Below are 16,569 nucleotides of genomic sequence, written 5' to 3' on the forward strand. Positions count from 1 at the left end.
GTGCGCTTAGAGAAGGCCCCTCAACATCTAGTTATTTTTCTGAGAGGGACTTATTAAGTGACATTTATTAATGAACCAGCTTTTCCCCACAAAAGATGGGAAGCAGCTCATAAGAATATAAAGTGTTCAATAAAACATGGCCTAAAAGATGGAGGCTCAGGGAAATGAGGGCAGAGGAAGCCAGGGCAGCAAGCTCCCTGAGGCTCTCAAACAGGAGCTCCATCGCAGGGGCACAGGAGGAGGTGCTGGAGCCTGGCCTGGTCCCTGGGCCAAACCCGCTGCAGGGAAGGAAGGGCCTGGACCCAGAAGGCCTCCTGGGGCCTCTACTAATGCCGCATTGCCACTTCTCCCCTGCTCCACTGAGGGCCAGGCGGCAGGCAGAGCCCATGTGTGTCAAGTCCAACTGTGCTCCTTAAGATTTTCCAGGAATGCTTTTATGGGAAGTAAATCACCAGACCTTTCTTCTGAGGTGCCTCGGGGTGGAACTTTGGGATAGTTGCCAAGCATGCTCACCATTGGCCCCACCCATGGGCTCCAAGGTCCAGTGAGTAACTATTTTGAATCGTGGCCCTGTTTGTTTGGGACCTCTCCCGTAGAGCCCCTCTTACAGAGTGAGGTAAGCTGTGTCGATGCCTGCAAAGAGTTAACCAGAAACCCCATGGCCACGCTGCAATTCCTGGTGGCCTCAGGTCACCTGCAGCTGGCTGGCTTGGCTGGGAGAGAGGCTGGCACCCCAACAAGCATTCCATCCCAGTAACGTCGTTCCTGTTGCACGCTCTGCGTCTCCTGACCTCCTTTAGGTTGCTCTGCTGGGGTGCCATGTGCCCCGGACACAGGCGCTCAGGTCTGGCCTATCCTTTTATCGCCAAATACCTCTGATTTTTTAAGGCCAGGCAATTTCCATACGCACAATTTCCATTCTCTGTTCAATTATTTTTCATCCTAAGAGCTCTCAGCCAAAAGCCTGCTGTCTCCACTCCGGTGGAAAATTAAAAGTTTGGAAGACGAGCCTACAACTATGTGGCTTTGCAGTGGGAAATGCAAGTCTATCCAACCCCCCCTTCCCACCTCCCCCAAGGGTGAGCAACTGCAGCCTTGTGAGGGGCAGGGGGCTGGAGCTCAGCAAAGTATGGGTGGTGCCCAGTGCCCCTGAACGGAAGAGCTGGATCAGGGCCTGGCCATCTCCCAATCCTGTGCTCACAGCTCTGTGTCCCAGCTGTTCTGCAAACGGAAGACGCAGCCAGTGGGGGAGCGCGCTGCGGACCATGGAAGTGCGCTCAAACCCTAGCTTCTCTGCTCCGTGGCTCCAAGCGGGTGACACCATCCTTCTGCGCCTCAGTCTTCTCGACTGTAAAATGGCACTCACACGGAAGACAGCCCAGAGATCAGGCATGCGGGGGGGGGGGGGCAAACAGTTCAACCATCGCAGGCGGTCACCATCCTGGTGGGCACTGGGACAGGCGTTAAAGAGCACCTTGAAAATGAGAGGAAAGGTGCAGTTTACCTGTTGGCCACCAGAGTGCAGTCGATTTCTGGCCGCTTCGTTCTGGGAATGGCGTACAGCGGGTACCTGTCCCCGTGGCGAATGAGCACGTGCACGGAGACCAGTCTGAAGTGATGCGGCGCGTGGCCTGCGAGAGGGAAGCTCGGTCAATGAGCACGCAGTGGCCGCACCCATCCAACAGTCTGTTAACTCCCACCGACAGGTCGCTAGATTAGGGACAAAAGGGGGGGTGGTCTTCCCAAATGCCTGCGCTAAACGAAAATTAGGGTCCACGCTACGGTAAAGGGGCTGGAAAGAAACCCGGCACACTAATTAGACACCTCTGGGTACATCCAGCACTGAGCACGCTCGGCCAGGTGAAGCCAACCTGGGCACACTCGCCTAAGGCACCATCACTATTACTTCACTCAGGTGGGCCTAACGCAGCGATGCCTCAACCCCAGCCAGTGCGCTGGGAGGGGATAAAAGCAGGCCGGCCGCACGTCTTTGCTCTCTTGCTGGGTGGGAGCTGCCGGAGGAGGTGCGATTCCTCTCGCATGCACGCGGCCTCTGGGCATTTTCCTGCTCTTGATGTGCACACGGGTCCTGCGCGCCTGCTTCAGCATTCTTTCCACTCGTTTTTCCACGCCCCCCCACCCCCCCCACACACAGCCGCTTCCTTTCACGACCTTACCCACGGTCCCCGCCCTGTGGCCTTGCACTCTTTCCAGAAATAGCGTGTAATACCTGGAACTTACGTTTCCCTCATATAAGTCATTTGCATTACAAGAGTGGTTCTGCTTGAGTTCTTTCACTCCCAAACCTAACACTACCAACTGCCCCTTTCCTTTGCAAGCGTCTGGGTATGGAGGTGGGGCGGGGAGAGACACTGATTGGATCTACCTATGATTCAATGTTATCAAGTTTCACTGTAATTATCGTCCTGATGGGTAAGAAATGAGCCCTCTGAGAAGCAGGAGGGGGAATCTCACTTCCAGCAAGAGCCAGGAGTGCAGCATGTCTGAGATCCCTGTGCAGTGAAGGTCCTGGATCCGGAAGACAGCTGCGACATCGAGCAGCAGCAGCAGGACCAGGAGCCGGAGCATGGCACAGTGTGAGGGACTTCCCAACTCAGCAGCAAGGAGGCTGGTTTGCGAAGTGGGGTGGCTCCCTCCGGGCACTTAATTGGGGAAGTTGAGCTTGCAAACTCATAGAAGTAGAGATGAGTTGGTCAGTGTAAGACATGAAAATAATAATTTATAATTTATCAAGGGGTCACGAGGGTGGGTGGGGAGGGAAAAAGGAGGAGCTGATACTAAGGGCTCAATAGAAAGTAAATGTTTAGAAAATGATGGCAACATATGTACAAATATGCTTGATACATTTGATGTAGGGATTGTTACGAGCTGTAAAAGCCCCCCCCCATAAAATGATCTTTTAATTAAAAGAAAAAGAAGTAGAGCCGAGTGCCTTGTACCGAGGCTTACTGACCCATGGAGTTGAGCTGAAGGCCTGTGGGTTGAGGCTCACAGCGGAGTGGCATGCCCTTTGGGCATTTATTAGCAGCCTGGGAAGAACTTGTAACATGTCCTGACTGAGCAACTGTATCCTGAGCATTTCTCACCTACATTACAACCTTCCTTAATAAATCCTTTCATCATAAATATCATCTCTTATATGGGAAGCCATTGCAGTGAATTATAGTATCTAGACAGAAAAGTAGAGAGCCAACACATGGCCTGACCCGATCTGGATGTGAGATGGCAGTGCTCCCCCACCCCCAAGGGGCCATGGAGCCACCCTGGAGGGGCTCGGCCATGGGAGGGACCCTGGAGGGGCTACTCCATCTCATGAAGCAGGGCAGAGGAGCAGGAGGGGGCTGGTCATGTCCCAGGCCCCCCAGCAACAAGGAGGGAGCATGACTGGGGCTGGAGGCCAGTGAAATGGGGGTGGAACTATTAATGTGGCCTCAGATCCACAAGGTAGGGGAGAGCTGCAGAAACACTGAGAACAGGACTTTTAAGTCTTTCATGAAACAGGACAGGATGCAAATAAATATTTAACAGAAATGCTCATCGTATTCTTTGATACATTTCTGAAAAAAACCAAAAAAAAAAAAAAAACCAAAGCCCTGGTCAGCAGTCCCCAGTCCCTTCACTGCAGAATCCCACAAACCTCCCTCAGAGGCTTTGCACCCCTGGGAAGGCAAGGAGCCCTGGTGGGCAAGGGGAAGGCCCACTGGGGCCACTTTTCCATCTGGCTGGCGGTCCATCTAACTGAAAGCCTGACTGAGGGTAAAAATCTGTGGCAGGCTTGCGGTGAACCCGAGTGCCTGGCTAGTGCCAACAGTTTGGTGCTAACAAAGGTAGGTGGTCTGGACCCATCCACGAGTGCCTCCGAAGGCAGGCATGGCAACCTGCTTCCAAAGAGCACCCGTTTTACTCTGCACACGGCGGCCGCTCTGAGTCTGGAGTGGCCCGATGCTAACTGGCTCTCACGGCCTTGCACGGTGCTGAGCACCTACTCGATCCTCCCAGCAGCCTTTGGGCTGGTTGCGACCACTTCACCCAGGCTCAGGCGAAGGCCCAGCCTAGATGACAACTGCTGGATGTGTCCCAGGCCACCTAGCTCCTCACTGCATTCTGCTGATTGAGAAGAACTAGCCCACAGGGGGTGTCCACCCAGCGTCGAGTCCTGGCTGCTAAGGGCAGCGTGGGGCGCCGCGCCACGCCACGCCTACCTTCCATGCTGCGCTCGGCCACGCTCGGGGTGTTGCAGTACAAAAGAGCTTCGTAAACGGGGTCCATCACGGGGGGCTCTGTCACCGGGGCTGGCATGATTCGCTTTCGACTCTTGCTACTCACTCCATCCTTACCAGCAGCCGACAGGGGGATCAGGTGGACTGTGGAGGAAGCAAAGCAGGTGGTGACACTCAGTCCCCAGGGGGCCCGGCAGGGCTTCGCTCCGCTCGGAACCCTGCTCTCCATTGGAATCAGGGTGGACTCTGTGGTGTTTGGTGCCATTGGGTCGGTTCTTCTTTTTAACTGGCACATAACCCACTTATCACCCAATTCAGTAGTTGAGTCAGATCAAGAAGAGTTGTTCAGTCATCACCACCATCCCTTTTACTTCTTGTATGCATTGTTATTAGTGCCCCACTTCCCCCAGACGCCCCAAGAAGCCATCCACCCCATTACTGTCTCTACACATTTATCTTTCCTGGATTCCATGGACACAACAGTTAAAACAACAGCAACCAAAAGCCGCTCACTAAGCGCTGACACAGCAAACATGCCTGGCCCATGTCATCTCACCACTGTTTTGTTTGAGCCTATTGTGGCAGCCACTGTGGACTGCAGAATAGGAAAAGGGAGTCCAGGTGTTGCAGTGGGTTAACCATTGGACTGCTAACTGGAGAGTGGCCGGTTCGAACCCACCGGCCGCTCCGGAGAGAGAGGAGGCACTGGAGAAGGCGGAGGCTCCCTGCTCCCCTAAGGAGCAGGACACGCACAGTCTCGGACACGCACAGGGGCAGTTGCGCCCTACAGGGTCGCTTGGTGTCAGCATGGGCTCGGTGGCAGACAGCGCGGGGCCACAGGAGAGAGACTAGTGATCTGCATTCGTAACGATGCCAAGCAAGCCTGATGTTCTAACACACTTCTGTTCTAACACATGGGTTGCCGCAAGTCAGAATCAGCTGGATGGCAATGGATTGTGCTTGATTCTTGACCCATTTCTTAAGCCTGGCTGAGTCCAACCTCTTTCCTAATGGCCCACCCTCCTCCCATCTGTGAATGCACCTCTCCATGCAGCAGTGGGGCAGCCCCGAGGAGGGGCTCAGAGGGGTGACAGACACAGCTTCCACACACACTTCTTCCCACCGGACTCCCTCGGGAGTCTCTAATGACAACGAGGAGGGGAACTATCAAGCATGAAGTAGGGGCTGATTTATCTACTAGCATCTGTCATGAACCTTGTGACCCTCTGAGCCCAATCACAGGCATGCTCAGTCATCCTCACGAGGCCACTTGACAGGGGAGCCTGAGAGAGCTGACGGCAGCTGCCAAGGCGGAGGTGGTAGGTGGAGATCCACCTGCTGTCCACTCCTGCTTTCAGCAAGGCTGCCCTGCCGTGGCCTTCTAGGTGTCCCAGGGGACCCCACAGTCTGTGTTGTGCACATGTAGCACCCCTCTTTCTTTGGAAACTGTCCCTCAGACTCCCTGAGTGGACTATCGATCACTATGCCCTGTGTGGCTGGTGGCAAGGGAAAAGGGGCAATAGTGATGGACAACTGGGCTCCTTGTCCTTGAGAGACGTGGTCAGCAGACACTAGAAGAAGGTGGCTTTCTTCTGGCTGCTCATCTATAAGAGTGGAGACTGGGAGCTGTCCCATCCATCTGTCCCTGTGTGGACAGGCTCCAGGGGTGGTGGGAAAGAATGATGCTAGGTAGTGATGTCAGGCCAACAAATGAAGAGAATCAGACAGCGCTGTGGCCCAAGCCAGAGCCTCTGTTAGATTTCCCAGTTACGTCAATAGAGACTATCTACCTCCTGTTTAATTTTAGTTGTGCTTCTAGGAGTTCCAACAACAACAAAATCCTGATTAATAAAGCTTATCAATTATTTACAGACTTCCTGAGAGGTGAAAACCATTAGGGTATCCACCTGCCACCTAAAAGCTTGGCGCTTCCAGTGGATCCAGAGGCGCCTCGGTCGATCTACTTCTGAAAAGAAAAAAAAGGCACCTAAATCTACCAATGGGCACTGCTGTCCCCCGACACGCATGGGTGGCCCTGAGCGGGAACAGGCTGCACAGCGGTTGATACTTATTCTTTACAGGCATTTACAAATCCATCTTCTGAGTCAGTGGTCTTGAACCTTCCCACGCCTGGGGAAAGTCTGCTTAGCACAAGAGCAGTTGCAAGAGTCACCATTTAAGAGAAAACGGGAAATAAGCAAGGCCATGGATCTATTTAACGTCGAAAAAGTTTATTGATCACAATTACGTGCCTATGTAAATTTGAACACTAGCTAAAACCCTTCCAACCACTAGATTCAATTGATTTAACTTCCCTAGCTGACCAATTTCTTCTATTTAAATACTCTTAAACTCCTTTAGGCAAAAAGATGCCATCAACAAAAGTGAGAGACAAGCAATAGACTGAGAGAAAAATTCTTGTAACATACATAACAGACCAATGATTACTCTCCCACAGCACTGATGACCTTGTGAAACAAAGATCAGTAAAGGGGATGAGCAGGACAGAGAGACCAAACCCCCCTTTCCTGGAGGGCTCCGCGGGGCTGCTGCCCCAGATGCTTCCCGGCCTTAAATGGAAACTCCGCCGAGGTCATAGTCCTCACGGAATGTGAACGGCTGCCCCGTTCGGTTTCTGAGGCTTTCAATCTTTTTCCTTCTTTTTAATTAATTTTACACACACATACATGTATTTGGAGTTTTATTGCACATAAACCTCATATCATGCGAGTCAACAGTCGCGGCCTATCGGAGAGTTGTACAGTCATCACCACAGTCAAGGTTAGACCAGTTTCTTCTTTCATGTCCTCAGTGTTACTAGCTTCCCGTTTCCCTCCAACTTCCCTGCCACACCCCCAAGAAACCAGTAATTCAGTTATTGTCTCTGGATTCACAAAGGAAAAACATGCCGGCGCACCTAGCTCCATCTTGCTCCCGAGGAGTGGCTGATGGATCAGATCTCTGATCTGTGGCCAGCAGCTCACCCACCACACCCCCAGGGCTCCTGTAGCCACAGATGGGCTACGAGTTCCGAGTGTCTTCGGGAAGTATGGTCCTCCTGCAACGAGACCCTTGGCGCGGTCGCCAGTGACTTCAGAACAAAGAAGAGAATGGAAGCTGGCGGGAACCCGGTGAATGAAATGGGAACACCGGTGCAGAATGAGGGGGGCGTTCCCGCACTGACCAGTAGAGCCGATGGGCAGCACCATCGTCAATCGACCGGGACTGCTGTCTCAACCTTCACCAAAGATAAATCACGACTGCAGAGAATGTTACATGTGAGTTAGCCTTCCATCTGCTTATTCTGAGTCTTGGCATCTTCATGCGAAAAGCTGTGTATCAGAGACATTCGTTACACTGCTCTCGGCAACAGAACTGCAAAGAGCCCCCGGATCCATGTTAGCAGAGCGGTGTTACAGCCTGACCGCGGGAGACTCTGCCACAGCTCAGAAGAATGGAAGAGAGTCAGAGAGGAGTGAATGAGTCACAACACGGGCTACTCATGTGATCTTTGCTGTATAAAGAGAAAACGAGGCAGGTATGAATGTGGAGTACGTCAATGCACAGTGGCAGCAGTTTTCTCTGGGGAATGGAGGAAATGTGGTGTGAAAAAGCGGTTTCACTTATTTTTCCATAAATATAGACATTGTTTGTATGTACTTTTATATCTAAAAGGCAATTTCAAAAAGTTCATGAAAATATGGAATTTTAAAAGGATACTGGAATTTTCCCACAAACATTTGGAAGCCTCCTCAGAGATGCATGTACATGTATATCTACAATTTATACAAGCTATATGCGTGAGGAAGCTCCAAAAAAGCTCATGGAGTTTAACACTCTGAGAAATAGCTGACGGGCTATGTCAAGTCCACACTAAGCTGTGCAGCTGGCTATTTCCTGCAAGTGTGTAGAAAATGAAAATGTCAAAGTGAACTTCAACATATCTAATTTACCCATCATATTCCGAAATAAAACATTCCGTTTATTAATAAGTTGGGAGTGGGTGCCGTATACTGCATTGCACTGACACTCAATGAGTTTTGCAAATCTCTCCAGTTTGGCTCACTCTCCAGACCCTAGTGCGATTTCCCCCTTGCTAACGACTGTTTTTCCTAAAACAAGTCTTTTCATTTTTCTGAAAGCCTCAAAGGTGAATCTTTCTATGGAGCTTATCTAGAGACATCACACGTTCTAGGCTACCTTCAGCTGAATTATCAGTCAGTTACTCATTCTGTAACTATTCCTAGGAGGAAATGCTTGTACTTTCTTTTTTTGGGGTAAATTATAGTTGCAGTAAATTTTAAATGCATTGAATAAAGCACAATTATCAAAAAGATGACTAGTTTGATACTGCTTTACACTTTCATATAAGATACTGCCATTCAAATACTGGTCTGCTCAACCGATTCCGTTCATATACCTGTAATAGCCCACTATGCACACAGATGTTATGAATTATGGATTTCATAGAGGGATGAAGAACAGTTGTGATCATACGCACTGCCCTTGGTCTTTCCGTATCAAAAGAGACACATGGAAACAGTCATACAACAGACCATTGGCCATGCAGGCGCCAGTCTCTACAACCCTGAGACCAGAAGGACCAGATGGTACACAACTGCCACTGCCAAGTGGTCTGAAAAGGGTCCTATTAGAAGGTCCTGAATAGATTGGGAGAAATATGTAGAAAAAACTCAAAATCATAAAAAAAAGACCAGGCTTACTGGGCAGATAGAGACTAGGGGGACCCCTATAATTATGGCCCAGTCACTCTTCGGGTCTGGAACCAAATTTACCTCTGTGGAACAGAATAATCACCCGCTTACGACCAAAGGGGCAGCATCGATGCAAGGACAAGGTTCGGAGGTCGCGGAAAGGAGGAGGAGTGGAAGCAGGGAACACAGGGCGAAAGGGCGATGACGGGTCCGTGGAAGGAACCACGGTGGGTGAATTCACGCAAAATGGGTCTGGACTGTGGGAGGTATAATTGATGACCGGCATGGCCAGCCCCCACCTAGTTCACAATCAAACGTTTTAAAGATTAGTGGGGAAACCCCATTCTCTTTTAATTCCATATTTTCACAAACCTGTTGGCGCCCCCTCTTCTGCATACAGAAACACACATATTTTATAATGCCTAAATATACATCTTTATTGTGCAGTAAACAGATGCTCATTCGTTACTTGCACTACGAAGACAGCAATGACAGAAAGCTCTCGAGTTGGCCTTTGTACCAACTCAACAGTAGTCCTTTGGCCTCTCCTAGAGAATCCAAGAGTGAGGGTTGATTTACTGTTGGGGGGTGGTGGGGTGGGGTGGGATGCATGGTACAATGCTGAAGCTTGGCTGCTAACCCAAACCTTGGAGGGTGAAGCCCACCCATCAGCTCAGTGGAGGAAAGCCTGGCTGCTCCTGTGAGGACCAGAGTCTAGGAAACCGAACAGGGGAGTTCTACTCTGTTGTGAGGGAAAATGGACTCAATGGGCCCCGACAGCAGCAGCAGCAGAGCGTGGGAACAGCGTAAGCAGATGCCCACAGCAGCAGCTTCACAGCCAAGCCCTTAGGCTGTGGGCACCCCGGTCCTTGATTCTTCATTGTCAAGACATTGAGTGAACACACTGTGGCCATGCCAGTGGGCACACTCCCTTGGAATCTGGGGCAGAGACAGGGGATGGTAAGATGACTCATGAAAGTAAGAATGATACAGGGAATAGGGACAGATGGCACGGTCCCTCTGCACCTCAGAGTCCCCACCCCTGCTGGTTTCTCTGGAGCAGTGTAGGGCAAGGCTTGCTGGGACGATCACTGGGAACCATAGGTGCTGGGCCCAAATGTTCCTTCTACCCATGATGCAAGGAAGCAGTGGTTTGAAAGCCCCCCTCGAAGATGGGGTGCTCACTAGAATGTGATCTTTCCCCCAGCATGTTGGATCTGCTGCTCCCTCTGGCACCTGGGCCTGCCAGTGGTGCCCCCTAATTCAAGTAGCTCAGATTACCCTGCACCCCCTATGCCTCTCAAGTCACCAGGAAGCAATGCCAGTCTACAGGAGGTTCACGGCAGGCTCTGCTGTCTCCCCATCCCCATCTCCATCGCATGCCCATCCCTCCTCCACTTGGTTCTGGCGGTTCTGAATTGCACACAGCCACCTCCACCCCTAGGACGGTTCTCACCCACATGTCTTCCTGTCCTGCAACTCTAGCCTCACCCCAACTCTGCTCCCCGAAATCTGGTCCATTCCATAACTGATCAAAGGGATTGCTTCCTCCAGGAAGCCTAACCTGAACGCTTGGGCATTCGGATGGTCCTCTTCTGTGCCCCACCCAGTTCCTGCTGATGCTCGGCACACGCTACTGCCTGGCTAAGCTGTCACTCCATCTCGCCAGTCATCCCAAGGACCAAGGCCAGGCGTTCTGCAAGCTTATACCCTGTGACCAGCACATGGCAAAACAGAAAACAGCTGTCGCTCCTTGCCCCTTGTTCACGGTGACCCCATGTGCTCGAGTCAAAGCATGCACCCTGGGTTTCCAATGGCTGGTTGTTGGAAGTCGATCATTAGACCTTTCTTCTAAGTCCATCCCTGGGTGGACTTGAACTTCCAACTGTTCAGAGAGCAGCCAAGCGCATTAGCCGTTTGCACCATCCAGGGATCCTGGGCACAAGACAAGTCTTCCAGAAATGCTGCTTACACTGAAGGGTGGTGGTGATGAGGAAATGTCTCAGGGAACCCGCTTGTGGGAGTCCTGCGTGAGAGGGGGCACCCCGCCAAGCTTTACAGAGGAGACATGCACGTGAGGCGGAAAGCCTAAAATGGAAGCCGCTACGGAACAGACAGACGTGTCCTGGAAGAAATACGGCCAGAATGCTCCCTAGAGGCAAGGACAGCAAGACTTTGGACATGCCGTCCAGAGAGAGCAGGCCCTGGAGAAGGACATCGTGCTGAGTTAAATGGGAAGGTGGGCCGTGCAAAAGAGCGAGACCGTGAGCAAGCTGGAGCGCCACAGTGGCGGCAGGCATGGGCTCAACCGTAAAAACAATCGTGAAGATGGCCCCGGACAGCGAAGCACAGGGGTCCCTCTGGGAGCTGACTTGACAGCACCTAACAGCGACCACCCATTGTGGGCTCATTTCAAAAAAGGAAAGAGGCCAGGCATGCTGGAGCAGTAGACTGGAAGCAGTGGTTCCGAAGGGGAGCGATACCGTCTCCTGGGGTGCAGGGAGGTTGCGAAAGCAAACGCCCACACTTTATCCTGGATGATGGCTATGGTACAGAAAGATTTGAATTTTGTACTTCAAGGGAGTGCTCAGTAATTTTTATTTTATTTTTTCTGAAAAGTGGCCAAATAAGTCTGGGCACCTATGGGTTAGAGGCACCACTGCTCCCCGATGCAATTGCCCTGAACGATCCCTTCAAGTCAGAAAGAGATTACTCCTGTAGCTCACCCAAGCCAAGAGATTGGCACAGAATAACACCACCGGGGCAGCCTGTACTCCTTCATTAAAATAAAAACGCAATCGATGAGCTCCAAAGAGCGACATGGACTCGGGTGAGCAGGTCCGGGGTGGGCAGGGCCTGGGGTTAAAGGACACAGAACCGCAAGGCCAGGAATCCGAAACACAAGGATGTGGTAGCCAACATCACTGAACAACAACCACGTTCACTGCTAGGGAGGCAGCGCTGACTCACAGTGACCCTCCTTTGAGCTTCTGAGACCGTAATTCGAGTGGAAATCCCAGTCTTTCTCCCGAGCTCCTCAGTTGCTGGTAGTTCTGAACTGCTGACCATGCAGATCGCAGCCCAGCCCATAACCATTCCACCACCTGAGCTCTTAGACGTCACTGAACATATAACAAACCAAAGACCAAACCCATTGCCACCAACACAATTCGTATCATAGCGACCCTACCTCACAGACAGCTCCTTCTTTCTCCCTCAGAGCACGGTGCGTTGGCCCTGCTGACCCTGTGACAAGCAGCCCAGCAGTTACCCACCAGGGCTTCTGGACAAGCTCTATCAGGCCCCTGAACAAGCTCTATCAGGCCCTGGACAAGCTCTATCAGGCCCTGGACAAGCTCTATCAGGCCCTGGACAAGCTCTATCAGGCCCTGGACAAGCTCTATCAGGCCCTGGACAAGCTCTATCAGGCCCTGGACAAGCTCTATCAAGCCCTGGACAAGCTCTATCAGGTCCTGGACAAGCTCTATCAGGCCCTGGACAAGCTCTATCAGGCCCTGGACAAGCTCTATCAGGCCCTGGACAAGCTCTATCAGGCCCTGGACAAGCTCTATCAGGCCCCTGGACAAGCTCTATCAGGTTCCTGAACAAGCTCTATCAGGTCCTGGACAAGCTCTATCAGGCCCTGGACAAGCTCTATCAGGTTCCTGAACAAGCTCTATCAGGTCCTGGACAAGCTCTATCAGGCCCTGGACAAGCTCTATCAGGGCCCCTGGACAAGAGCTATCACAACTGTCCAATAAGATAGCCAACTGCCTGTGTGAACTTTGACCAAATGCTCAGTAAAATACCCCACCCCATCCCAATAAGGTGGCTATCTGGTGATGAGAAGAGGCGCCTCTGCAATGGCCGACCCAGCTGGGCTGCCTCTGGCCTGGCTATGGGGGACCCGAAGTGTCAGCTCCGGGCTTTCCTTGTTCACAAAGAAGGCTGAGGGGCAGTCCCCAGCTTCACGCTACGAGGAACTCTGGGGACTCCAAGCAGGTGTCACCGGGCCAGACTGAGGGCCTGTGGGCGAACAGGTGAAGATAACATGTTTCATTCTGTCGATGACCTTGGTGAGCACAGGGAGGCCAGCAGGCCCAACAGGAACGCCAGTGCTGGTGGCTGCTAGGTGCCAGTCGGTCCCCGCTCCGCACAGCAGAAGGAAACGCCATCCGGGCTACGCCATCCTCACGAAGCTTCTTAGCTTGAGCCCTGCGTTGCAGCCGCTGGGTCAGTCAGCTCATCAGTCTCCCTCGGTTTTGCAGCCCCTCTAGAGGGGCAGAGTCAGAAGCATCTTTCATTGAGCATTAACCCTCTCTGTACCAGGGGCTGTGCAGTTTCTCTGGGGCAGCCTCAGGGGTGGAATGGCCAAGCCATATGGAAGGCTTCTTCTACAGGCCGCCTGTGGAAACGGCGCTTCCATTTACAACCACTTTCCCTGCTGATCTCGTCCACTGTCCTTCTCATCTTGCCTGCCATCTATAGTCCGCTTGTAGAAAAAGATGGCAGCAGTTCTCCATTGCAACGAAGTAGCAGCAAACACTCCCTCTAAAGCAGCTCCTCAAGCCCCTTGCTCTCCAAGTAAACCGTAAACTGCTCAGCACCACCGATCCCATAAAGCAGCAGATGTTGCTCTGGGCAGGCCCCTCCCCACACTCCAGTGCACAGAGAATGAAGATGGCGCGCTGTTAGCAAGCATTTCCGTCGCGATGCCCAGGAAAGGAGCCACGCGACCCTCCCTGCTTTCTCCAGTCTGGGACCCTGTCCTAGGAAGCGTTGAAGCACCGGTTAGCCCATGGCCTTTCTTCTGCGGCAGGTTCAGGACGTGACCCAGGCCTGGCAGCCTAGGGTCCCACACCTGCTCGCTATCTGCTCCCTCCAGCCAGGGCTTGAGCATCTGCGGGGCTTCAGCAGAGGGTCAGCCAGGGTCAGCTTGTGTCCAGTGGTCAGCTATGGAATGTGAAAAGGGGGGCAGGAGCATTTGGGAGTGTCAGTCACAGCGCACTGCAGCCTTCTGAATAGATGTGTGAACATGTCTATGAGAGAGACTGAATTAATAGTGGTTTGCTTATTTTAATTCTTGTTTATTTGCTCTGTTGATGGTTTTCCCAGAATAGACAAGGGAGGGAAAGAGTCCAGAGTCAGGGTCAGATTGTCCCTTTAGGACACAAGCTCCCAGGCCACCAGCCCCTGTCTGGCTGTGGGCCTCAGGTCAGCTTCACTCCGGCCACAGATTCAACCACAGTTAGTAGGGGAGGCCAGAGCCAGACATGTGGTACCAGCTCTGGGAGGGACCTTGACCTGCACAGAGAGAGTCCTTCCTTCCACGGTGCTAAGCCAACCCCCATGGCCTCAGGTCCTTGTTCAGCACCTTTAAGGAGCGTCTGTGTGCAAGTCCCTCAAGACGTACCTCAAGGCTGACTTCCACAGCTGGGCCGGCTCATCACCCACTTCCTTCTCTGAGAACAACCCTGGGGCCTGGGGCCAAGGGCTTCCACAGGGTCCTGTCCGTGTCACACTGGCTGTCCTGGGATGGGCCCTGCTTCTAGCCATCTGTGCCAGTCAGGAAAGAAAAGCTTCCCCACGTGGCAGCTTCGAATCCTAACTCTGCTGCTTCCTACTGTGTGGCACCAATCTTTCGTCTCAAAGCCACATTTCCTTCATCTGGAAGATAAAATATACTGACCTGTGGCTAGAGATAAAATTGACCTAAGGTGTCACCTGCAAAGCCCTGTCCAGTGCTGGAATGTGGGGAGGGTTCAACAAGTGCTACGTCCTCATCCGCCCTCTTCATGTGTTTCTTTCTGTTTCTGGTGAGCTCCCAAAAGGGGAGCTGATCTCAAGGAGTTCGAGAAGAAAGGAAATGTTTGGAAACGGACTTTGGTAGCAGTTGTGCAATACTACTTGACGAGACTGAAGTTGGCATGTTAGGATATCTGCAAGAGCTCCTGATCAACTGATAAGGAAGAACAAGGAGCTTCCTTGAGACGGGCTTAGGAACAGCTGCGGAGCCTCTGAGCCTGCGCCACACGGGAGCCCACCAGAGCGCCTGTCTCCCTCTCAGTCCCCGCTCCCCCCCCCCCCCCCCGCCCCCTGTTTCCACCTCCTTTTGATGTACCGAGCTTATCCAAGAAGGGGCTGTCTCAAAAAGATAAACCAGCCCCACCCCCATTTCCTTGATCCCTCCTCCCAACCTTCCAAAGTCTCTGCCCTTTCCTCTCCTTCACCCATCTGCTAAGGAATAATAATTCGCTCTAACAGGCAATTCCCACAATTCCCTCGGTGCTCCTCAAGTCACTAAATTATCTTAAATGCCCTGCGCGGTCTCTACCTTGTGCCGAATATAATACGTGCGTGCGATTCGCTCATGGAAACCAGAACCACAATAGCCTAGCTCACCATTCTGTCCTTCGCCTTCTTCCATCACTGACTGTGAGAAGCAGCGGCGGGCACCATGCTCAGCAACGTAAAGTGCGTCCAGGGAGGATGTGAAGTGCCAAGTCCACGCTGCTTTGCCTTCTAGGGGTTGGCTTTGCACAGACGACATTAATCAAACATCACACTAGACTTGCCCTTTCTAATCTGTCAGCTTTGAGTCTTTCTCTTATCCACCCCCCCCCACACCCTGTGATCACATTGTACTAAACACTGAATAAGGCAATCACACTATAAGATCCATAAAATGCACATACATGTAATGTACATACATTACACAAAAAACTCGACTGGAGAATAAAGCAGTATCGGCTTTAATTATGGCCAACTGGTCAGTTCCCCCTGAGCAGAGTTTACTATTAGAAGTCTGCATTTTCCTTCTTCCTCATGTCGCCTCCCTTCACCCACCCCCTTGGCTGTCATGTAGTAGGTTGCATATTTATATGGCGCTGGAAGCTCGGACACTGGCATTTCAAATTCCAGCAGGTCACCCATAGGGGGCAGGTTTCATTGGGATTTGCACACTAAGAAAGACGTTGGGATCTCCTTCCAAAAGCCGGTCCACTTGGGGCCGACAGCAGAACACGGCCGAGCTTGCTTTGGACACGCCTTTAGGAGGGATTGGCCACTGGAAGAAGACAAATGTAGTGGGCCAAGGGCTGGCAGGGAGATTGAGCAGCTGCCAGACTCGAGCATGCTGGGGACCAGGATGAGGCAGCGGGAACCAGGAGTGGTTCATTTGCTGTACAAAAGGTCATGGTGAATTGGAGCAGGCTTAACAGCAGCTCCCTGTGCCAATGTGCCTCTGGGTGAACTGCCTCATGCAATAAGCTAGCAAGTGCTTTTGGTGCCCACGATCACTCCTCACTCACTGCCACGCAGTCAATGCTGACTCAGAGCCGTCCAGAGGACGAGGGAGAACTGCCCCTTTGACCTTCTGAGACTAATCCTTTATGGGAGTAAGAGCCCCGTCTTTCTCCCCGGGAGAGGCTAGTGGTTTCAAACTGTGGACCTTGCAGATTGCAGCCCAAATGTAACCACGACGCCACCAGGGTCAGTGGTAAGTGTGACCAAATTCAAGGAGCCAGTGAGCACAGCAGGCCGGCTCACCAACTGGGCTTTGTAGCTCAGTGGATCTGTGAGGCTGAGCTTGGCCCTCCAGCTCGCACGACCAT

At 52.2% G+C, this 16,569-nt stretch overlaps 1 protein-coding gene across 5 annotated transcripts in view; it reads right to left on the reverse strand.

The window, feature by feature from the left end:
• The window catches only part of PXYLP1 (2-phosphoxylose phosphatase 1), a 91,018-nt gene that overhangs the window by 10,002 nt on the left and 64,447 nt on the right, over nt 1-16,569 (reverse strand). For all 5 annotated transcript variants that reach the window (XM_075546829.1, XM_075546830.1, XM_075546832.1 and 2 more), the window contains 2 exons: nt 4,224-4,385; nt 1,505-1,631 (listed from right to left, as the gene is read on the reverse strand). In XM_075546829.1, coding sequence (XP_075402944.1) covers nt 1,505-1,631; nt 4,224-4,385 — 289 coding nt within the window. The remainder of the gene's footprint in view (nt 1-1,504; nt 1,632-4,223; nt 4,386-16,569) is intronic.

Source organism: Tenrec ecaudatus, chromosome 4 (genome assembly GCF_050624435.1).
Source record: "Tenrec ecaudatus isolate mTenEca1 chromosome 4, mTenEca1.hap1, whole genome shotgun sequence".
Classification (NCBI taxonomy): Eukaryota; Metazoa; Chordata; class Mammalia; order Afrosoricida; family Tenrecidae; genus Tenrec; species Tenrec ecaudatus.